This window comes from Pelobates fuscus, chromosome 6 (assembly GCF_036172605.1).
Source record: "Pelobates fuscus isolate aPelFus1 chromosome 6, aPelFus1.pri, whole genome shotgun sequence".
Taxonomy (NCBI): domain Eukaryota; kingdom Metazoa; phylum Chordata; class Amphibia; order Anura; family Pelobatidae; genus Pelobates; species Pelobates fuscus.
This window is the reverse complement of record NC_086322.1, coordinates 303,772,793-303,797,610: the sequence shown is the minus strand read 5'-3', so window position 1 is coordinate 303,797,610 and position 24,818 is coordinate 303,772,793. Positions and strand designations below refer to the sequence as shown.

Below are 24,818 nucleotides of genomic sequence, written 5' to 3'. Positions count from 1 at the left end.
TTACTGTGAGTGTTATTGCTGTGGAGCTCTGTGATCCATTCATACACACTGCATATTACTGTGAGTTTTATTGCTGTGGAGCTCTGTGATCCATTCATACACTCTGCACATTACTGTGAGTTTTATTGCTGTGGGGCTCTGTGATACTCACACACTGCCCATTACTGTGAGTGTTATTGCTGTGGAGCTCTGTGATCCATTCATACACACTGCATATTACTGTGAGTTTTATTGCTGTGGAGCTCTGTGATCCATTCATACACTCTGCACATTACTGTGAGTTTTATTGCTGTGGGGCTCTGTGATACTCACACACTGCCCATTACTGTGAGTGTTATTGCTGTGGAGCTCTGTGATCCATTCATACACACTGCATATTACTGTGAGTTTTATTGCTGTGGAGCTCTGTGATCCATTCATACACTCTGCACATTACTGTGAGTTTTATTGCTGTGGGGCTCTGTGATACTCACACACTGCCCATTACTGTGAGTGTTATTGCTGTGGAGCTCTGTGATCCATTCATACACACTGCATATTACTGTGAGTTTTATTGCTGTGGAGCTCTGTGATCCATTCATACACTCTGCACATTACTGTGAGTTTTATTGCTGTGGGGCTCTGTGATACTCACACACTGCCCATTACTGTGAGTGTTATTGCTGTGGAGCTCTGTGATCCATTCATACACACTGCATATTACTGTGAGTTTTATTGCTGTGGAGCTCTGTGATCCATTCATACACTCCGCACATTACTGTGTTTTATTGCTGTGGGGCTCTGTGATACTCACACACACTGCCCATTACTGTGAGTGTTATTGCTGTGGAGCTCTGTAATGCATTCAAACATACTGTGTGTTACTGTAAGCTCTGTGATAGATTCATACACTGTGCATTACTGGTACCATATGCAAACATTAAATATAAATCTCTGATTCCTTTCACAGTGCTCAGTCCATTGATTTCCGATCTGCATGTCACAACGTATAAATAGGCTTTTATGCTCAGTTGGTTTCTGTTTACTCATGTGACCAGCTACTTTGAAGATTACACTGCACTGTGTCCCTCATTATTACTTGTTTTATCTTAATGTCTGCTGGAGAGTGAGAGTGTCCTTGAATCTAACTTAGAACAAACAGGGTAAGCTTGTGACACAGTAAATAATGACCACATATGACCATCACATTGCTAACCAGAGGCCCTCCGTGTGCTCTGCGGGTCAGGAGTTAATTCTCCAGTGTTGAAGGAGTTAGAAAGACATTTCCCTTTCTAGTAAAGCTTGTGGCCTGTTCACTGTCTCCTGATCCCAAATCTGAATAACTCTAATTATAATGCATTGTGAATGTGGCCCGGTCTGTGCAGCAAATGGAGACTCTGGGATTTATTCACTAAACAGCAAATCACAATGAATTCAAATCATATTTTTAGGCAAAAATAACCGACAAAAGAAACACTCCAACTTTTCTTTCCCAGTTCAATAATTTTTTTATTAAAGTATTTTTTAAATGTACCGATAATGGATAAAAAACAAATGGTAAAGGGAGCGGGGCCTGACTCCCAAGATGGTGTGATGTGTTCCTCCGTAACTCCGGCAGTTGAGAGCAAAATCAAGCTTATTTCGTATTCAAACGTTCTGAAATAGACTCATGTGACTATCGCAGTGAAGGGTGAATAGCACAGCCTGCCTAGCACCAATCATTAGCCTCCCTCCCCCCTTTTAAAGGGTGGTGTATATCCCTGTCCTCACTGAGGTGCACAGAATTTTTGACAAAATCTGCACCACAGGCGTCTCGAAAACTTTGTGACATGACAAAGATGGCCGCCACACAGCTGAACCGGCCTTGCAGGCCAAGACTGGAAGAGTTCCTTCAACGCCAGATTTTAAGCAATTTGCCAGGTGTATAGGCATAGTATCAGCAACCGACCTGAGCTACTTACCCCTCCTGCATCACAGATGATCAACGCAGCAGATCTCACTTCACGTTTCTCTTCTAGGCTAGGGGCCCGCTTGGAGTGACATCCAGGCAGCCATCCATACACCCACGGGGACGCTCATATCCCGGAGACCCCAGGAGATTGAGGATCTATGGACATGGGGCACTGACCCCCTTCAAAGCCCGGTGCTGAAGTTATGGGGGACAAATGACACTGTGGACTAATTCACTATATGCAGCACAACATCAAACAGAACAGTCCAGTGAGGGGGAGATCAGCGGTCCTGGCATGGAGTTGGACTTTCAATTATAGCTTATCCGTTGCCTTCTACTACTTCTCTAATGACATAGTATCTATCCTGGGATTATTGTCCTGACTTGATTTTTCTAAACGTGCTGTTATAGCGAATGCCATAATAATACTGTTGTTGTGGCTTCGTAAGATTATCTGTATACTCATACACAGCAAAAAAAAAAAAAAACACAAACCGTAAAATAAAACAAAGTTAACAGGGGAAAACATCCATTTATTATATGATTTTAGCCAATTCTCTAATACTAAACAATAAACCAATACTTAGTAATATTGTTTGGAGTGTACCTTTAACCCTCCAGATGCCAGGCCCCCCACAAATGAAAAGAATAGTTAACTTACCACAATAAAGAATAAAACCTCAATATCGATGGTCCTACACGAATTACGTCACAGTACCCCAATATTGGTGGGTCCTACACTGATTACGTCACAGTACCTAAATATCGGTGGGTCCTACACTAATTACGTCACAGTACCCCAATATTGGTGGGTCCTACACTAATTACGTCACAGTACCCCAATATCGGTGGGTCCTACACGAATTACGTCACAGTACCTCAATATCGGTGGGTCCTACACCAATTACGTCACAGTACCCCAATATTGGTGGGTCCTACACTAATTACATCACAGTACCTCAATATTGGTGGGTCCTACACTAATTACGTCACAGTACCCCAATATTAGTGGGTCCTACACTAATTACGTCACAGTACCCCAATATCGGTGGGTCCTACACTAATTATGTCACAGTACCTCAATATCGGTGGGTCCTACACTAATTACGTCACAGTACCCCAATATCGGTGGGTACTACACTAATTATGTCACAGTACCCCAATATCGGTGGGTCCTACACTAATTATGTCACAGTACTCCAATATCGGTGGGTCCTACACTAATTACATCACAGTACCTCAATATCGGTGGGTCCTACACTAATTATGTCACAGTACCTCAATATCGGTGGATCCTACACTAATTAATTACGTCACAGTACCTCAATATCGGTGGGTCCTACACTAATTGCATCACAGTACCCCAATATTGGTGGGTCCTACACTAATTACATCACAGTACCCGAATATCGGTAGGGTCCTACACTAATTAATTACGTCACAGTACCTCAATATCAGTGGGTCCTACACTAATTGCATCACAGTACCCCAATATTGATGGGTCCTACACTAATTACATCACAGTACCCGAATATCGGTGGGTCCTACACTAATTATGCCACAGTACCCCCAATATTGGTGGGTCCAACACTAATTACGTCACAGTACCTCAATATCGGTGGGTCCTACACTAATTACATCACAGTACCCCAATATCGGTGGGTCCTACACTAATTACATTACAGTACCCCAATATCAGTAGATCCTACACTAATTCCACTGTGGGAGGCTAAATAGTGCTAAATGCATTAAAGTGTATTTAAATAATCTGTTGTAAGAGCATTGTGAATATATATATATAATTAAAGTTAATGTGATAAAAAAACACAGTTCAAAATTTTGCAAAAACTAAACAATTAAAGTGATAGTGCGTTTTATGTTTATACTCACAATACAATTCATATATCTGCTCTATATCAAATGAAATTGATAAATAAAGTGATACTACTACCAATGTTACTATATTGTTAGATATAGGGAATAAGGAAACATAATATTTATATAAAAACTGCTGCTCTGCATCATTCTACAGTTTCTCATAGGAATCACGATCGTTCTGTCACAGATGTGGGAGTTTAAATATTAAACAGTAAATCAGTCTTCCTCCCTAAATCCACGTTCCGTAGATCACAATCGCACCGCATCCTGTTTACCACAGGGCATATTGTTTTCAGGCCCGATTAATTTACTTCACATCCACAGAAAAAGGATTGCCACAGTGCACTTTAATGTTCTAAATGTGGAACATGACTGGCATCACTCTCAGCCAGCAATGATTTGGTGGGTTATTAGCCCCGGCTGCCGTTTAAGTGGTTACACAATACGCTCTTTCTTTCCTAGGAATCCTAATGGGAGCAGTGATAAAAATCATAGAATCTCTGAAACTGGCAAACTGGAAGGTAAGTACCCGCAAACACCCCATTGCATGTCTTAGCCCTGAATTGACAACAGACCCCTAGTCAGCTGTGACCATTAAAATACCTCAAACATTCCCAGAAACTCATTAGTGTTTTTCCTCTCTTATTATCCTGTCCTATTTCTGCACTCCTGTCTTATAAATCTTTCTTTAAATGTTCACATATTCATGTAACTGTTCAACGCCTTTTTACGCCCGTTTACCTTTATATGTAAAATACATGACCACGTTTCCCATTACATGTAAATATATAAGACTTTTCTCGATGTCACAAATAAAACTGTACACAAAGCTATACTTTATAACAAACGATCTATATGTTGTAATAAAACCTAAATCAGGTGAAGGAGCCTGCTAAAAAAAAATTAGGAGCCAGTTTTTTTTCAACGTCAAAAATACAATTCTTAAAGGGACCCTATAGTCACCAGAAACACTACGGCTTAATTGAGTGACTCTGGTGTCTATAGCCTGTCCTTGTAGGTTTTACAGAGAAAAGGCAGTGTTTACCTTGCTGCCTAGTAACACCTCTAGTGGCAGTCACTAAAGTGTCTCCTATCTCAGTGCTGCACAATATGCAGCACTTACATTCAGTGTGGAGGCAGCACTCAACGTTCCCCATAGAGATGCATTGCTTTAATGCTTCACTATGAGGAGATGTTGATTGGTATGATGGTAATTTATCATCTCAGTTATGGAGGCGGGCCAGCTGCGGCGAGACTGGCACGGCGTTGGAAAACAGGTGAGTAAAAACACCATACCCATGCGATCGGAGGACACACACACACACACACACACACACACACTGACACACACACTCTCAAGATATTTATTATATGATACACACACAAAGAATCATAGATGCACACAGACAAATACACACACGCAGACAGACACACAGACACACACACACAGACTTACATGCAGGACAGATATACACACAGAGAAAAAAAAAAGTGAATACATATTTTTAGCCACTCTCCTGTTTCCTACCTTCGTGGCGCAGGAGAGTGGCCTCCCTTGGGTCCAGTGGGACTGGGTACAGCAGCAGACATTAGATTGGTTGGCCTGGCTGCGGCTAATGGGAGTGGGCTGCCGCTGGTCGAGACCCCTCTCCTCCACCAGTCTCTCACCTGCAGCTCACTGTGCGCCGGGAGGAAGTGAAGGAATCTGCAGTTACTTCTTCCCAGCGCTGAAACCACGCAGGGGAATGATTGTGCGGGCGGGTCTGTGAAATGGGGACGGGCCTTGGGTCTGTGAAATGGGGACGGGCGGTGAACGGAGACGATTTTACCAAGTGTCCTGCTAGCTTGCTAGTTCTCTGTGCGGCCGCAGTGCCGGGAGAAAGTAATTACAGATCACTTCCTTCCGGTACACCTGCGCACAGAAAGCTATGCGGGGATTAAAATAGGAGTAGGAGGAGTGAATGGGCTGACCAATCCCAGGTGCCTGGGCAAAATCCTTAGTCGCCATGGCGACCTGGCGCTTGGGATTTGTCGAACCCTGACCTAAATCCTTTAGAATGCTCACAGCCCACCTAGTGTGTCGAGACGGTTTCCCAGAATGCACCAGACCTGCGTCCTAATTGGCAGCTCGTTTTGTGTACCTTTACATTTCTGTGGTTTGTTCACATAACTGGGAACTGAGGCAAATTATCAAAGTTACACATTTTAGGTTAAAATGGCTAAATTTTCAGAAATCGTCCACTTCTGCTATTTTTCCAGTTATTTAATTTATCTTTGATTTAGTATTGTTGGATACGCTTTTCAAAGGATTTTATACGTTTTGATAAAGTGATTAAATAATTTAAAAAATATTTTAATATTTTGGTATTTTTTATTTATTGACGTGTTTTGTTTTTGTTGTAGGTGATATATTTTTATGATATAAAAAAGAAATTTAAGTTCATCCAGAAATATTAAATAATTTGAGATTACCCAAACATATCAAGGCCTTCATTCTAAACTTTGTAAATCCCTTTTCAGTTTTCCGCAATTCTTAAGGGACACTGTGGGCATTTTATCCGCTTCAGCTCATTAAACTGGTTATATTGTCTGGGGTCCGCTGGTACCATCATTTGTCAACATTTAATGCTAAACGAGGGTCCCCAGCAGACCATTCCCACAGTGCTTTTTTGACGAGCAGCAATGGGCGGCTGTAATTGGCTGAAAGTGTCAGCTGACAGTTTTAACCTATCAGAGCTCCAGCTGACAGTATGAAGGGTATGACTACAAGGAAGTGTGTAATCTCTGCCTTAGACACACCTCCTGCAGGGGCTGGACTGTGGGAAGCCAGCAAGCCTTATTAAGTATTAAACTGCTCTAAAATGGTTTAACACTGAATTAAGGGACAGCATCAGGGAATTCCAGGCACTAGAACCACTTCAAAAAGCTAAAATGATTATAGTGACTATGGTGTCCCTTTAATAAATGTCTTTCCAATTTGCTGCTGACTGAGCCTTACAAGAGGTCTTCATTTACACAATTCGATACCATTTAACAGCAGTTACTATGAAGTTATTTTATCTATTTATGTTTTTATATATATGTTTTTAGGTGATTAGTCACAGTAAATTTAATACGAATAGTTCTAGTGAAATTACCCTGGATTTTCTGCGTGCTAAATGATAGCAGGGCATAGCAGCCTCTCACCTGACTAAACACTGATTTTCCAAATGAAATTCCACAGATATTACATGCGATTTCCCAGTGCGTAGGAGGTCTATATTAAAATCCGCCTACTTGTTTCTTTGTGCTACCGTTTAGTGAACAGCTAAAACATCCCAGTGCCTCAGCCTTCTGGAGGTTTCCCTACCCTTTTTCTATAGCTGCTGTCCAATTACCATTAACTGCTATTGTTTTAGGATTATGAAAGGTACTGTAAATGTCAGGAGAAAATGCCATACACCGCAGAGCAAAAAATATATACAATATAAATGTAAATGGCAATTTCTCTGCATAGGAGAGACCTGCCTCTGCATTTCCACAGCAAGCCCAGATTGGTTTAACTCTTTAAGTGTTGTTGCAGTGAAAACAGCAGGATTCTTAGACAAAATAGCCCGCAAGCACAACCCGCTGAAAGAAAGCTAATATTGCAATGAAATCAGGGTATTTATCCTAAAAGCACTGACTTTAGCTGAACTGAGAATCGAATGAACAAACTCTGGCTTTATCGGGAGCTTTATAAATTGTATATCATTTCACTACAAGTCAGCGTTTGGTCAGTAGTTCCCCTTATTGTGGTCTTTATATATGTGATCAGGTCATTTTGAATACATTACTTGTAAGATGCATGAATGACCCCTCTTAATGCACACAGATTTATAAGTGTTGTCAGGGATTTGGATCTGCCCTCGTTTTAAATACCAAGGCAGATTTTGTCACACTTTTTCCCTACTCAAAAGACTTTTCATGGTCTTCCTGCTTTAGCACAGGTGAGCCACTCAGCCATGTTCATGGTTAGACCTGTTTTTTGCGAAGGAATGCCTCCTCTCCTGTCAGATCCTGATGTTTGAAGGACAGGTTTCCTAGAGACAATCTAGGAAGGAGAATCTATGACCAGATGCCCAACGTAAAAAGATTTAGAACACAAATCTCATTTTAGAACCCTCGTTATCCCATGAGTGTGTCACAAGTATACCAGATCTCTGCTGTGGTCAAAGCTCTCATTAAATTTGCTATTGGCCAAGCAGCGTTGTGCCAACGTCCTTATCATTAGCATCTCTATAGGACCTGGCTATCATCCCTTCACAATAACAAAATATTGACTATTATTTTGCATATAACAAAAATATCAGATTGGCTTCACCTGTCTCTTTTATTCCCTTGCAGGAGGAAGAAATGTTTCGTCCAAATATGTTTTTTCTGCTCTTGCTTCCACCGATTATATTTGAGTCCGGCTATTCCTTACACAAGGTACATATTGAGCTACCATATCATCCTGAATTTCTTCGTATTTTTCTATTTCATTTTGGCGTACAGATAAGAAATTTCAATTCAGAGTAGAATGCTTTCTTACATTTCGTAACGATCTAAATTAGTAATTGGGGAGAGGACTAGATTCTTGGATTCTTTAATCTGATGAATGTATGTTTTGACACGTGTGAAGCTATATAAATGAGATTACAAATTGTAGGACAGATTTGAAGTTCCCGTGTCAGTACTCTAGTATTCCTTGTTTGGTGAAAATACACACAAAGTGTTCAAAAGTGGTGAATTCCTCAGATTTATCTGAATTCCTACTATAATTGTGGCATAAGATGTGATCTTGGGGGATGGTTGCACTCACCTGAACATGATTAAATGGGGTGCTGCTGGGGGCCATATTATAAAATAAACAATACACAAGATCCAGCGCACTCTCCTATCTACTAAACAGCAACTTCAATGTTGACAGATTTTATTACCGGTAGTTTAAGTTTTTTTAAAAACACCTAATCTAGGCAAAAAAAATATAATGGGGATTTAGTTACATTATATGATCATAGATTGCATAAGCCTGCCACAACGTCAATGTACCCCATCTTTGGCAGGTCCTAGTCTCACAGTCTAATGTCTGCTCTTATGAGATTAACCCACTTGGGAAAAAAATCCATCTGAGGCTCTCTGCAGTACAAGGCTAAATTGGGACCTGAGATGAGGCACCTGTAACAGGGAGGGGTGCAAAACCAAGGAGTTGGCTAGACTCCCAAATATATATATATATATATATATATATATATATATATATAGGAAACATGGGGGATGGTTGCACTCACCTGAACATGCTTAAATGGGGTGCTACTGGGGGCCATATTATACAATAAACAATACACAAGATCCAGCGCACTCTCCTATCTACTAAACAGCAACTTCAATGTTGACAGATTTTATTAGTTTTTAAAAACACCTAATCTAGGCAAAAAAAAATAATGGGGATTTAGTTACATTATATGATCATACATTGCATAAGCCTGCCACCACGTCAATGTACCCCATCTTTGGCAGGTCCTACTCTCACAGTCTAATGTCTGCTCTTATGAGATTAACCCACTTACTTGGGGGAAAAAACCATCTGAGGCTCTCTGCAGTACAAGGCTAAATAGGGACCTGAGATGAGGCACCTGTAACAGGGAGGGGTGCAAAACCAAGGAGTTGGCTAGACTCCCAAATATTTATAGGAAACATGGGGGGATGGTTGCACTCACCTGAACATGCTTAAATGGGGTGCTGCTGGGGGCCATATTATACAATAAACAATACACAAGATCCAACGCACTCTCCTATCTACTAAACAGCAACTTCAATGTTGACAGATTTTATTAGTTTTTAAAAGTTTTAAAAACTAATAAAATCTGTCAACATAGAAGTTGCTGTTTAGTAGATAGGAGAGTGCGCTGGATCTTGTGTATTGTTTATAAGATGTGATCTTGTCATCTTAATAAAATGGAAGAAAGGAAAAAAAAACACTTAAACAAATACAGCAAGCAGTCTTAAAGGTGCGTTTAGGTCTCGGCGCATTACGTTTAGTGTGTAGGTTAGTAGTTAGTTCTTTTTCTCCATATATCTTCCCTGTCCCCGCTTCCCTCTCATCATGCGCAGTTTTCTTTTTTTACTCCAACACTAAAGCTGCATCTGGTTTCATCACAAGGTTTCCGGGAGTTGCAGTTTCACTCTAAGCTCTATATTATTATATTCTACAACTTCCAGAATTCCGTGCTGTGCCCTATGTGAGGCTATATGGGATAAGCTCCGCAGTGCTGTAGAATGTTCATAGGGTCATCGTTGTTGGTTAAGTCTGTGCAGATATCACTGCAGAGGCTGCAATGACTAGGGATTTACAGCAAATGCTGGAACTTCAGATGTGAGTATCAAGTTACACGTCAGTGCGGATGGGAGGGGTGGTCACCATCCTGGGATAAAGGTTGGAGGTGGGAGACGGGGGCTGTTGAGGACACAGGTGAGTGGAAATAGCGCCGTAGGACAATCACGCATATTATTATAGGCCCACGGCAGATTGAGTGTATCTGTGTAAGCCTGGCTGATAGTGGGGTATTCGTGGATTCTTAAATAACTTGGGACCCATTAAACAATCTGTCAGTGTCAGCAGCCACGGTGTACTTTGTAATCCAGAAACTAATGGGTGTGTTTCACCCCGTGTGCCCTCACCCCAATCTACGCCATGCACATTTATCATTAAGTTGTATCATTTGCCTTCTTTATCTTCCACGCCTTCTTTCCTTTTACACGGAGCGTAATAAATAGTTTGACACTTCGCCTATTTCATTAAAAAGAATTTGCAAGTTCTGCAAACAGGTATTGGTTCAGCATTGATATTTCCAGGATTTATCTGCGAAGAAGTGATTTATGGTGGCTGACTTGCAAAATGTAGGGGAAAAAAGATTTCCTACAAATTTTCCACAGCGAACTCACTTTTTAGTCAAAATAAAACAAAGGGTTAATCCACCTTCAGCAATAATAATAGTAAGCGGGTGCAATGGGGAAAATAGGGAACCGTGCTAAAAGTATGTTAAAAGCAGAATTAGATCCAAGAAACACTAGCACCGTTAATACTTGGCACATCCGACATCTCAAACGCACTTTCATCGCAGCGCTAAGGCTTTCCAATCCTGGAACCCTAACAGGATTACCATATTTCACTGCATAATAGTCGCACCCTGGTTTCAATTCATCACGTAATAGTCGCACCCTGGTTTCAATCCATCACGTAATAGTCGCACCCTGGTTTCAATCCATCACGTAATAGTCGCACCCTGGTTTCAATTCATCACGTAATAGTCGCACCCTGGTTTCAATCCATCACGTAATAGTCGCACCCTGGTTTCAATTCATCACGTAATAGTCGCATAATTGACCATTGCTGTTTTTGTTGTGAGACAGAACTGATGTTGAACATCCCACTGTCCTTATACTGAAGAGAGGGTTTATTACCCATCAGTTTATTGTGTTTTAGTGCGTTTTATCCATGCAATGCATTAACAAAATGACAGGAGGACAGAGATCATGATCAGAGTTTACGTAATGCATTAGATAATATGCTGTTTTATGTTAGCAGCAACTATTAAAAAAAGTAAAAAAAAAAAAAAAGCTTTACATATATAATATCGCAAAAAATAAAGCTTCACATAATGTTCGCACATCGCATAATGGTCGCACCCCCACTTTTAAGGAAAGGAATTGGGCATAAAATCTGCGATCATTATGTGGTTAAATACGGTATTCACCAAGGTGAGAATTCCAAGTAAATTCAAAGTAATTAAACTGGAAGAATAGCTTAATTAGAGATTTTTTACAGTTTGGCTATTTTGGCCTTAAAGGAACACTATAGTCACCTAAATTACTTTAGCTAAATGAAGCAGTTTTAGTGTATAGATCATTCCCCTGCAATTTCACTGCTCAATTCACTGTCATTTAGGAGTTAAATCACGTTGTTTCTGTTTATGCAGCCCTAGCCACACCTCCCCTGGCTATGATTGACAGAGCCTGCATGAAAAAAAAAACTGGTTTCACTTTCAAACAGATGTAATTTACCTTAAATAATTGTATCTCAATCTCTAAATTGAACTTTAATCACATACAGGAGGCTCTTGCAGGGTCTAGCAAGCTATTAACATAGCAGGGGATAAGAAAATCTTAATTAAACAGAACTTGCAATAAAGAAAGCCTAAATAGGGCTCTCTTTACAGGAAGTGTTTATGGAAGGCTGTGCAAGTCACATGCAGGGAGGTGTGACTAGGGTTTATAAACAAAGGGATTTAACTCCTAAATGGCAGAGGATTGAGCAGTGAGGCTGCAGGGGCATGTTCTATACACCAAAACTGCTTCATTAAGCTAAAGTTGTTCAGGTGACTATAGTGTCCCTTTAAGTGTAAAATTCACTTTTGTGAATAACTCTGTAAGTGTTTTAACGTGGCGATGTTTGAGCAGAATATATTACTTTTATAATTAGTAGTATTTATTAAGCCCCAGTAAGTTCAGAAGTGCTGTTATAATAAATGACAGAATACACAGCACAGACCTGTTAATATAAAATGAATTCCTGGCATGTGAGCTTACAATCTAGCCATTGTAGCATTTGCTTAGCGAGCTAGCCTGTGTGTTTACAATCTACAGATAGTTATGGTGGCAGAGAAAGGCCTGAAGGAGTGTTTGATGAGGAGGAAGGACTTTGTGTGACGTAGTTGTGAATCGGATGGACGTGTGTGTGTGTGTGTAAACATAAAACCATTTTATTGCTAGATATAAAGATAAGGTCGCAAAAAGCATTCCTCCCACATTCCGGGTTATATCTCACAGAGAGTGTAGCGTAGCGTGATGCTAAGCTAAACACTGGACATTCACCTGCTATGCAGACATCTTGGGAGACAAGTGAATTTTAAACACATTAACTCTGCACTCAAACTCCCATCACTCCTCCGCAGCTGTGTGGTATGCTGTACTAAAAGAACACTCTAATCGTACCATTCATCTTGTTGTGATCCTGAATATTTATTAAAATAAACAAGGTCTTAAAACAATGTGCAGCCACATTACATTGCTGGCTGCACTGTAACAAGGCTGTGAAATGCAGGAGCAAATAAAAGCCACATAGCCTTACATTCTCACTCCCATCATCCTTGGGCAACTAGGTGTACTACTGTGTACAACCACAATGTACAAACCAGACAAAAACATTACTAGTACTTACTCTAGTATGTTACTGACCTCTCATGTGATCGTTTACTACTGTCTAGCGCTGAGCACAGAATATAGCAGTCCCTGCAGCCGCCCAGGAGTGTTAGGAATTTCAATGGAGGTGCAATCGCGTTTTTATTATCCCAACTTTGTTACCGTATAGCAGTATATTGTGTTATTTTATTACAGTTTATAAATTCCAGCAGGCTCTGCAGTAAGTAAAATATACAGGTAGTAATTCGACATACAGGAATCCGATTCTTATAGCTCTGTATTAACAGACTTACAGTGTAAAGAGAGGGAGGCGTAGCTGCATAGGGCTGAAGGGCCCTAATTCTGAATGGATTGTGTTGCATTCCTATAGAACAGGGGTAGGCAATCTTCGGCTCTCCAGGTGTCATGGACTACACCTGCTATAGAGTGTAAGCCCACCTGGCAATGTAAAGGCAAACCCCTAGTCTAATACATATTTAAAAGCGTGTACCCTAAATCTGGTCTGCGGGTGTAACAAGATTTGTGAAGACAACGTGGATCTCAGACTCTGGGCAATTCTCTAGGTAATTAATCACGTGGCATGCCAGATATTTCCGAACTACATTTACCATAATGCTCACCCAGAGTAGATATTGGTTGTAATCAGTTTCTGATGAATGTCATTGGATGTTATGAACATTTTGTCTTCTATTTAGAATTGTCTTGCACTAGACCATTTTGTTTCTGGTGAATCCCTTAAAGTTTTTAGCTATGAGCAAAGTTTTTTTTTTTTTTTACATTTTATTATTATTATTATTATTATTGGAATGTTTAATATATTTTTCATATCCGTGTATGGTAGCTTGTTTTTGTTGCCTTGGGATTATATTTTCTTACAAGAAACAAGGCCAAAGATATTCTTATCTCCAGTTAATGAATGCTAGTTTTCCAGTTGACGTCTGTTCAATGAACCGAGAAATATCGATTTATCTGATCAGAATGTCATCGGATGGTTATGGTCCTTGAGTTGTTGTCCTACTTCTATCCTGCGTGCATTGGGTCACGGATGTTACTACAGGATATTATCAGACTTCAGTCATTTTCAGGAATGTTACAGAACGATTACATTTAAGGCACAGGGATTAATGTCGAAAAAGTGTTAAAATCTATTTTTATGAATTTTTTTTTTTTTTTTGTTCCAAAAAGTAACGGGAAAATAAAATGATGGAAAATGCGCAGCGAGAAATATTGTGGCACAAATAGTTAAAGAGCCAGAAAGACATAAAATACAAGCAACACTTTGTATACGTTGTCTCAAGACACATTTAATTGGATGTTGGTTAATTGAGAACAATGCTGGAAAGTTCTTATTATTTTGTTTAAATTCTTTTTTTAGGGAAACTTCTTTCAGAATATCGGATCTATAACCCTGTTTGCTGTGTTTGGTACGGCCATTTCTGCCTTTGTCGTCGGAGGTGGGATTTTCTTCCTCGGCCAGGTAAGACATTGAAGATGCTAATCCGAAATCTGCATTCGAAATTAGAATTGTCCTTGCCTCCTGACCGGATGTATTTCCAGAGCGAGCACAGCTTCTAGAACAGGGGAGAAACAGCCCCAAAATGCACCCATAGAATATCTTCTCCCTAATTTACTCATATTCCCCATTATTCAGTGCCAACCATTTAGTGCGTGGACAGAAAAAACAAGAAAAAACAAGTGGCAAGAGACGTGAGAATGGACAACAGCTCAATTAGCCTGCCCTTCGGTGGGTCCCCGTTCTGATATCCCTTACAGAGAGAACATATCTGAAGCATATCAGATTGGTCCCACCTATACGGGCAGCCCAGATCCGAAATGCCAGGATTTTGTTTCATCTAACATAATATATATATATATATACACCAGTTAAAAGAACCCCTATTGCAGTCTCGCTGCTCAATTCTCTGCCATTTAGGAGTTAAATCACTTCCCACCTCCCCTGGCTGTGTCTCATACAGTCTCCATGTAAACAAGGTTTAATTTTTATAGCACAATGTGCTTACTTTAGAATCACCCAAAGGAGGCTGCATTAGATTCAAGCAGGCAAGAAATGCCACATTAAACACAATGTGCAGTAAGGGAAGCTAAACATCTCTGACTCTTATACAGGAAGTGTTTAGGAAGGCTGTGTAAGTCACATGCAGGGAGGTGTGACTAGGGCTGGATAAACAAAGGGATTTACCTCCTAATTGGAAGAGAATATGTACACCAAAACGACTTATTTAACCCCTTAAGGACGTAGGACGGTTCAGGACCGTCATCGGCATTTTTTCATTGCCGACCAACGACGGTCCTGAACCGTCCTAAATTTAAAATGTACTTACCCGATCGCCGTCGTTCCCCCGGCGGCGATCGGCGGTGCTCCCGTTGTGGGGAGACTGCCTGCAGCCCAGACAGTCTCCCCATGGCGAATTAGGACCCCTGTGGCCATGTGATCGCCCAACAGGGCGACCACGTGGTCACAATAGGTGTCCTAGTCTCTGCCTGCAGGGGGACTGTCTGGGCTGACAGGCAGTCTCCCTGCAACTGTAAAATCATAAAAAAAAATTAAAGTTATAGTTAATAAAAAAAAATTATTATTATATATGTGTGTGTGTATATATATATATATATATATGATATATAGACATATATTATACCTATATAATATATGTCTATATATCATATATATAATGTCATGCTAAGTGTATTTTTATATTATTATGTACATATATTAATATAAAAATACACTTATAATTAAATTACACACGTGTATATATATAATATATATATAATAACTATATATATTATTATAAAATACAAATAATAAGTAATTTAAATTAAATTAAACATGTAAAAATAATAATACATTTTTAAAAAAAAATTATATATCTATACGAAATTTTATTCTAACTGTATTTTGATATTAATATGTATATATTTATATCAAAATACACTTAGAATGAAATTGTATATATATATCTATGTATATATAAATAAATAAAAAGAATACGAACTATTCATATGTCCATATACAAAATTACATAAATAATTATATAAATATACATGTAGACTTCAAATATATAAATATGCATATATATTTAAATTCTACGTGCGTATTTATGTAATATTTTTACATAATTAAGTTATTTTATTGATTGCAATTTAAGGGACCTGCCTGCCAACCCAGGCCGAAAGTCCAGAGAATTTAATTTGCTATCACTGTATTTTACCCTGTAACGTTCTACGACACCCTAAAACCTGTACATGGGGGGTACTGTTTTACTCGGGAGACTTCGCTGAACACAAATATTAGTGATTCAAAACAGTAAAACATATCACAGCGATGATATTGTCAGTGAAAGTGACTTTTTTTGCATTTTTCACACACAAACAGCACTTTTACTGATGATATAATTGTTGTGATACATTTTCCAGTTTTGAAACACTAATATTTGTGTTCAGCAAAGTCTCCTGAGTATAACAGGACCCCCCATGTACAGGTTTCATAGCGTTTTTGAAAGTAACAGGGTCAAATATATGGGTCAAATATTTTGACATTGAAAACGGCCAGGTTGGTTACGTTGCCTTTGAGAGCGTATGGTAGCCCAGGAATGATAATTACCCCCATGATGGCATACCATTTGCAAAATAAGACAACCCAAGGTATTGCAAATGGGGTATGTCCAGTCTTTTTTAGTAACCACTTAGTCACAAACACTGGCCAAAATTAGCGTTCAATTTAGTTTTTTACTTTTTTCACACACAAACAAATATGAACGCTAACTTTGGCCAGTGTTTGCGACTAACTGGCTACTAAAAAAGTCTGGACATACCCCATATTGAATACCTTGGGTTGTCTACTTTAAAAGAAATATGTACATGTGGGGTGTTATTCAGCGATTTATGACAGATAATAGTGTTACAATGTCACTATTGATACATTTTAAATATGTATGTTTTGAAACCGCAATATCCTACTTGTACTTATAGCCCTATAACTTGCAAAAAAATAGCAAAAAGCATGTAAACACTGGGTATTTTTAAACTCAGGACAAAATTTTGAATCTATTTTGCAGTTTTTTTCATTCGCTTTTGTAGATGAGTAAAAGATTTTTCACATAAAAGTAAAAAAACATGTATTTTTTTCAATTTTTCATCATATTTTTTCATTTTTTTTAAATTAAATTAAATGAGATTATATAAATAATGGTATGTAAAGAAAGCCCCTTTTGTCCTGAAAAAAACAATATATAATTTGTATGTGAACAGTAAATGAGAGAGCGGAAAATTACAGCTAAACACAAACACCACAAAAGTGTAAAAAGATGCCTGGTCGCAAATGTACAACATCGCAAAAACAGTCCGGTCCTTAAGGGGTTAAGGACACGTGACCTGTCACGATTCCCTTTTATTCCAGACGTTTGGTCCTTAAGGGGTTAAGCTAAAGTTGTTTTGGTGACTATAATGTCCCTTTAAGGGAGGCTGCAATTGACCAAATCTTACCAGCAGATTGCTCCTTTCTGCAGTGGATGCATGCATTATTTGTGGTGGTGAGCTTGGTATCTGGCACTGGTAACCCTCCATCTCCACTCCATTTGCAGTTGAAAGCATATTGCTGTTTTGCAGTGACCGTTATTTCTCCTTTTACTGTGCGGCACCACAGCTGGCTCACAGCTAATCTGACCTCCCCGGAAAGCTGTCTTATAGCACTATCCATTCTTGGATTACAAACTTGCAGGGAGCATCAGACCCCATTGCATGATGGGTATGAGAGCACTAGAACACGTGCCACTGAGCATGTAATTCAAGGGACCGAACCCACTCTCTGTATGCTCCAGTATCGCTTGTCACTGCGGGTCCCTAAATGTGGGGATCACACAGAACACTGGCACAGTAAAAGGATAATCTACATCTTCTGCTTAAAGAGATTAACTTGCCAGGGGACACTATCATGGCACGTACTGAGCCCTGCCTCAATATCGGAGCAGATGTATAGGCCAATTATTTAACATTAAATAGTGCATGCAGCCACCTGCCTCGGATGAATTGCACAGGATGCGGTGGCTTCGTTTTGAGCCGGCATCTTGGAGAAGGCATCGGTGGTATACAGTTATATCTTGAACGATGCATTGCTGCTAAATACACATCTGGGATGCCGTGTGTCACTCCATGATGTTACGGGAAACCTCCACCAGGCTGCTACAAAGAGACCATAATGCTTTCATTTCAGTCTTCATAAAAAAGCTAATTTAGAGAAATTCTTAGCGCTATATCTTTACGTGTGTTTGTGTAAGTTATGAAATGTGCGTGTTTTCATTCTTCAGGAAGTCAGTGTTTTATAGGAGATACTTGGCCATAAAATTGCTTATTTTGAGCATTCGTGCATCTTCAGTGTTCAAATGCACAGCTTCTTCCTGCAATAAAAGCACAATAAAAGCACACTGCATAACTGAAAGCCATACTCAGCCGGCAGGATCTGCAAATTTTCTTTTTATTTGACATTTAAAAGCCATTTTATTAGCAATTTTAAATGTGGTTTAAAAATAACTTGTAGTTGTATAACATATTCAAGAGAAATTGTTATTTTTTTTTTTAAAATAACAGAAAACGGGCATGGACAAAACGGCAGGGGAAAGAGAGAGAACAATAGACATAAAGGAATGGGATGATAATTATATTTTCCTGATCATTATTTATGGCAGCGTTTACTCATGGGTTAGCTCCTCCCCTCACGGCAGAAAGGACAGGAAATAGAACTCTGAAACTGGTATAAATAGATCCTCCCACTTCCCATCAGGCAGTCTTAGTAACTAGCATCACATCTTATAGTATATGGGTGGGAACGTAATGCTGCCATGAATAATGATCAGGAAAAGAAAATTACGGTAAGTATGAAACAATTTTCCTCATTCCTGATCAATCATGGCAGCATTTACTCATGGGGAATACCCAAGCAATACATATAGAGGGAGGGACAGAGTTCAAAAACAGCTAATAGCTATAAAACTATTATTGAGCTGCATAAACCTTAGAAGACTTTAAAAAAAGCCAAACAAGCAATCAATAGGATATTGTCATAAAGTCATACACGTTATTGTACCCCAGAGGCTGCGTGTCCACAACCCCTTGGCATTCACATTGTCGGAATATTCTGGAGAAATTAAGGTTATAGCCAAAACCTAGAATAGTACACGAAATGAGAAATATTGCTACAGAGAATAATAAAATAGATTAGAAGAGAAACTCCCTAAAACAAAGACAGTCTGGAAATTATAAACATATTTAGCAAAAACAGGAGTTAATGTCCTTCTCCAAAATAGGATGGTACTTTTACAGCAGAACCATATCAAAGGCATAACTTCCAGACACCAGGCTGGAACGAGCCCTGAATGAAAACAGTCAGAACCTGCTATCGAGCAGGGAGGAGAAAATCCCACCGTTTATTTACTAAACACAGAATTGCTGCTTCATCTTGCCTTGTGAGCTACTTACCTGTACTTACAGGAAACACAAAACGAATGGCAGGGCCGAAGGAGGGGATTTTGTTATTAAAACACTGCAATAATGACTGTGTATTGTAAATATCACACTCCACTACACCTCCCACTGTTTGATACAGTAATGATCAGTTAGAGGATAAAACAAATATTAGATATTACTAGCAAATGCACGAAGAAGCACATCATTCAGATAGTAGTGAAATAATATCAGGATAACCCAGCGAATCGTGGCAGCTACTAAATGATAAGCAGGAAATGTAGGACAACAGTGACAGGACATACAATGAAACCTAAAAATACTTTAGAAACATTAGAATCAAAATTATTGAGAGCCTTTCGATCCGTATAAGTAGGTAATATGTCATATTCAGGAAGCCAATGAAAAGGTGGTAACCAGCGGCACAGGATCCATTATGGCAACAGACACATAATACACAGAATTGCCATCGCTGCAGAATTTTATGGTGCTTTAATGATAATTGCAGGAGGATATTCAGTTGTCCTTATGCAAATAAAACCACCGCAACTTACTGTGACCTTATCTTCAGACCGTGATAAAATACTTGGGGCAGGCAGGGCGGAGCCAAGCAATGGGTCTGAACAGACGTTTGTTCACTGAGCTCCACGCTTACTCGAGCCTAAAAAGCGATTTTCTGCAGATTCAGAACCCACAAATAATAGACCGAAAAACAAATAAACAAAAGCCAGATAAGCCCAGACCAGACATTCATATTGGCACCTCCTCCGGCAAGCTCAGGCAACATATGGGCCCAAGATGGCCGCCAACCTCGAGGCCTTTTCCGACTGCTCCAAAGAACCGTCCATAGACGGGGGTTTCGCTGCTCTACTGCCACCTTTCATCATCCCCTTTCTTTAAGTTCATGCTTCATGTATACGCCAGATAGCAAGCTTCCAGCTCCGTTGAGGGCTATAGTGCTAATATTTACATTAATCTTCCTTTTGCGATTTTATTTGAATTTTTATTTTCCTCTCACGGTTGGCCTGAATGTTGAAACAAGTACCCTTGAGCCACACTAACTGCTCAGCATAAAAACCCTGAGGTCACAGGAATAGTACCCGCTAGGCATTGTACCGAATTGTTTGCCACTTGTCGAATTCTGTAAAATCTGCTTTTCCATACTCGTAATTAAAGAAGTTAAAAAAAAAAAACCACTTATGGTAGAGCCTATGGGAAAAAGATTCTTGTGCAGTTTGTTTTATCTGCAAAGATATTAAAGTGTCTCTCCAGTGCCAGGAAAACAAATCCGTCTTCTTGGCACTGCAGAATCCTGGAGTGCACCCCTATCCCATGTTAAAACCCCTTCAGTGATTTACCTGAATCCAGCGCCGATGTCCCTCTGCGCTGGGTCAGGTTCCTCCCCCACCAACATCAGCCGGTGGGGGAGACCTAATGCGCATGCGCGGCAATGGCCGTGTGTACGCATTAGGCTTCCCAATAGGAAAGCATTATTCAAGGATTTTCTATGGGGATTCTGGTGACTGCATGAGGACTTCCAGCATCATTTAAAACACTTTTCATGTTCAAAGAAGCTGGAAGTCCCTCTAGTTTATAAAAACTGGAATAATTACACTTGCAGGGTTAAGGGTGATGGGAGTTGGCACCCAGGCCACTCCAAGGGGCAGAAGTGGTCGGGGTGCCTGGAGTGTCCCTTTAACACCAGTCCAAGCATATAAGTCACAAATATTGCATCAATGGAATGTCAGGAATTAACGTCATGGACCTAGGAACAGGGACCAGGAAAAATTATCAGCCAAATGTTTGTCACAAACAAACAAACAGATAGCAGGACACCCAGAAGAATCCCATTGAATATCAGAGCATGCCAGAAGTAGTGGCCCTTCATGTTCAGGTAATTCTGGTATCAAGTGAAATCTTGCATGTAAGATTAAATCTAATAAAATGGTATGGGGACTTCCACTGGCAATTAAAATACGTGCAATACCCAGCTTCAATAATTCATGGAGAATATGAGCCTAAGAGAGGAAATGTTATTGCAGAAATGAAATGATAATGTTCCCCCTGACAAGCTTACAGCAGGTCAATCCGTGGGAAATGCTGATCCTTAACCCCTTAAGAACCAAGATCATGTCATCTCTGACTTAAGGTCCCCAAGGGATCAAATAGCAGATTCTCTCAATTACACAGATTATGCTTTAAGGAATTTTACTATAAATCTTTCTCATACATAGAGCATATAGTGGGTACATATACTGAGGCCGTGTCCTCACAGTAACTCATACATAGAGCATATACTGCATACATATACTGAGGCTGTGTCCTCACAGTAATCATACATAGAGCATATAGTGGGTACATATACTGAGGCTGTGTCCTCATAGTAACTCATACATAGAGCATATAGTGGGTACATATACTGAGGCTGTGTCCTCATAGTAACTCATACATAGAGCATATACTGGATACATATACTGAGGCCGTGTCCTCATAGTAACTCATACATAGAGCATATAGTGGATACATATACTGAGGCCGTGTCCTCATAGTAACTCATACATAGAGCATATAGTGGATACATATACTGAGGCAGTGTCCTCACAGTAACTCATACATAGAGCATATACTGGATACATATACTGAGGCCGTGTCCTCATAGTAACTCATACATAGAGCATATAGTGGATACATATACTGAGGCAGTGTCCTCACAGTAACTCATACATAGAGCATATACTGGATACATATACTGAGGCTGTGTCCCCACAGTAATCATACATAGAGCATATAGTGGGTACATATACTGAGGCTGTGTCCTCATAGAGCATATAGTGGATACATATACTGAGGCCGTGCCCTCATAGTAACTCATACATAGAGCATATACTGGATACATATACTGAGGCCGTGTCCTCATAGTAACTCATACATATAGCATATAGTGGATACATATACTGAGGCAGTGTCCTCACAGTAACTCTTACATAGAGCATATAGTGGGTACATATGCTGAGGCTGTGTCCTCATAGTAACTCATACATAGAGCATATAGTGGGTACATATACTGAGGCGGTGTCCTCACAGTAACTCATACATAGAGCATATAGTGGATACATATACTGAGGCTGTGTCCTCACAGAAACTCATACATACAGCATATAGTGGGTACATATACTGAGGCTGTGTCCTCATAGTAACTCCTACATAGAGCATATAGTGGGTACATATACTGAGGCCATGTCCTCATTGTAACTCATACATAGAGCATATAGTGGGTACATATACTGAGGCGGTGTCCTCACAGTAACTCATACATAGAGCATATAGTGGATAAATATACTGAGGCTGTGTCCTCACAGTAACTCATACATAGAGCATATAGTGGATAAATATACTGAGGCTGTGTCGTAGTAACTCATACATAGAGCATATAGTGGATACATATACTGAGGCTCTGTCCTCATAGTAACTCCTACATAGAGCATATAGTGGATACATATACTGAGGCGGTGTAATAGTAACTCATACATAGAGCATATAGTGGATACATATACTGAGGCTGTGTCCTCATAGTAACTCATACATAGAGCATATAGTGGGTACATATACTGAGGCGGTGTAATAGTAACTCATACATAGAGCATATAGTGGGTACATATACTGAGGCGGTGTAATAGTAACTCATACATAGAGCATATAGTGGATACATATACTGAGGCTGTGTCGTAGTAACTCATACATAGAGCATATAGTGGATACATACACTGAGGCTGTGTCCTCACAGTAACTCATACATAGAGCATATAGTGGATACATACACTGAGGCTGTGTCCTCATAGTAACTCGTACATAGAGCATATAGTGGATACATATACTGAGGCTCTGTCCTCATAGTAACTCATACATAGAGCGTATAGTGGATACATACTGAGGCTGTGTCCTCATAGTAACTCATACATAGAGCATATAGTGGATACATATACTGAGGGGTGTAATAGTAACTCATACATAGAGCATATAGTGGATACATATACTGAGGCTGTGTCGTAGTAACTCATACATATAGCATATAGTGGATACATATACTGAGGCAGTGTCCTCACAGTAACTCTTACATAGAGCATATAGTGGGTACATATGCTGAGGCTGTGTCCTCATAGTAACTCATACATAGAGCATATAGTGGGTACATATACTGAGGCGGTGTCCTCACAGTAACTCATACATAGAGCATATAGTGGATACATATACTGAGGCTGTGTCCTCACAGAAACTCATACATACAGCATATAGTGGGTACATATACTGAGGCCGTGTCCTCATAGTAACTCCTACATAGAGCATATAGTGGGTACATATACTGAGGCCATGTCCTCATTGTAACTCATACATAGAGCATATAGTGGGTACATATACTGAGGCTGTGTCGTAGTAACTCATACATAGAGCATATAGTGGATACATATACTGAGGCTCTGTCCTCATAGTAACTCATACATAGAGCATATAGTGGGTACATATACTGAGGCGGTGTAATAGTAACTCATACATAGAGCATATAGTGGATACATATACTGAGGCTGTGTCGTAGTAACTCATACAAAGAGCATATAGTGGATACATACACTGAGGCTGTGTCCTCACAGTAACTCATACATAGAGCATATAGTGGATACATATACTGAGGCTCTGTCCTCATAGTAACTCATACATAGAGCGTATAGTGGATACATACACTGAGGCTGTGTCCTCATAGTAACTCATACATAGAGCATATAGTGGATACATATACTGAGGCGGTGTAATAGTAACTCATACATAGAGCATATAGTGGATACATATACTGAGGCTCTGTCCTCATAGTAACTCCTACATAGAGCATATAGTGGATACATATACTGAGGCTGTGTCGTAGTAACTCATACATAGAGCATATAGTGGATACATACACTGAGGCTGTGTCCTCACAGTAACTCATACATAGAGCATATAGTGGATACATACACTGAGGCTGTGTCCTCACAGTAACTCATACATAGAGCATATAGTGGATACATATACTGAGGCTCTGTCCTCATAGTAACTCCTACATAGAGCATATAGTGGATACATATACTGAGGCTGTGTCGTAGTAACTCCTACATAGAGCATATAGTGGGTACATATACTGAGGCTCTGTCCTCATTGTAACTCATACACAGAGCATATAGTGGATACATACACTGAGGCTGTGTCCTCACAGTAACTCATACATAGAGCATATAGTGGATACATATACTGAGGCTGTGTCGTAGTAACTCATACATAGAGCATATAGTGGGTACATATACTG

General features: G+C 39.7%; 1 protein-coding gene across 3 annotated transcripts in view; it reads left to right on the top strand.

Moving 5' to 3' along the window:
- The window catches only part of SLC9A8 (solute carrier family 9 member A8), a 96,780-nt gene that overhangs the window by 28,904 nt on the left and 43,058 nt on the right, over positions 1 to 24,818 (top strand). For all 3 annotated transcript variants that reach the window (XM_063459677.1, XM_063459678.1, XM_063459679.1), the window contains exons 4-6: positions 4,271 to 4,329; positions 8,174 to 8,257; positions 14,385 to 14,486. In XM_063459677.1, coding sequence (XP_063315747.1) covers positions 4,271 to 4,329; positions 8,174 to 8,257; positions 14,385 to 14,486 — 245 coding nt within the window. The remainder of the gene's footprint in view (positions 1 to 4,270; positions 4,330 to 8,173; positions 8,258 to 14,384; positions 14,487 to 24,818) is intronic.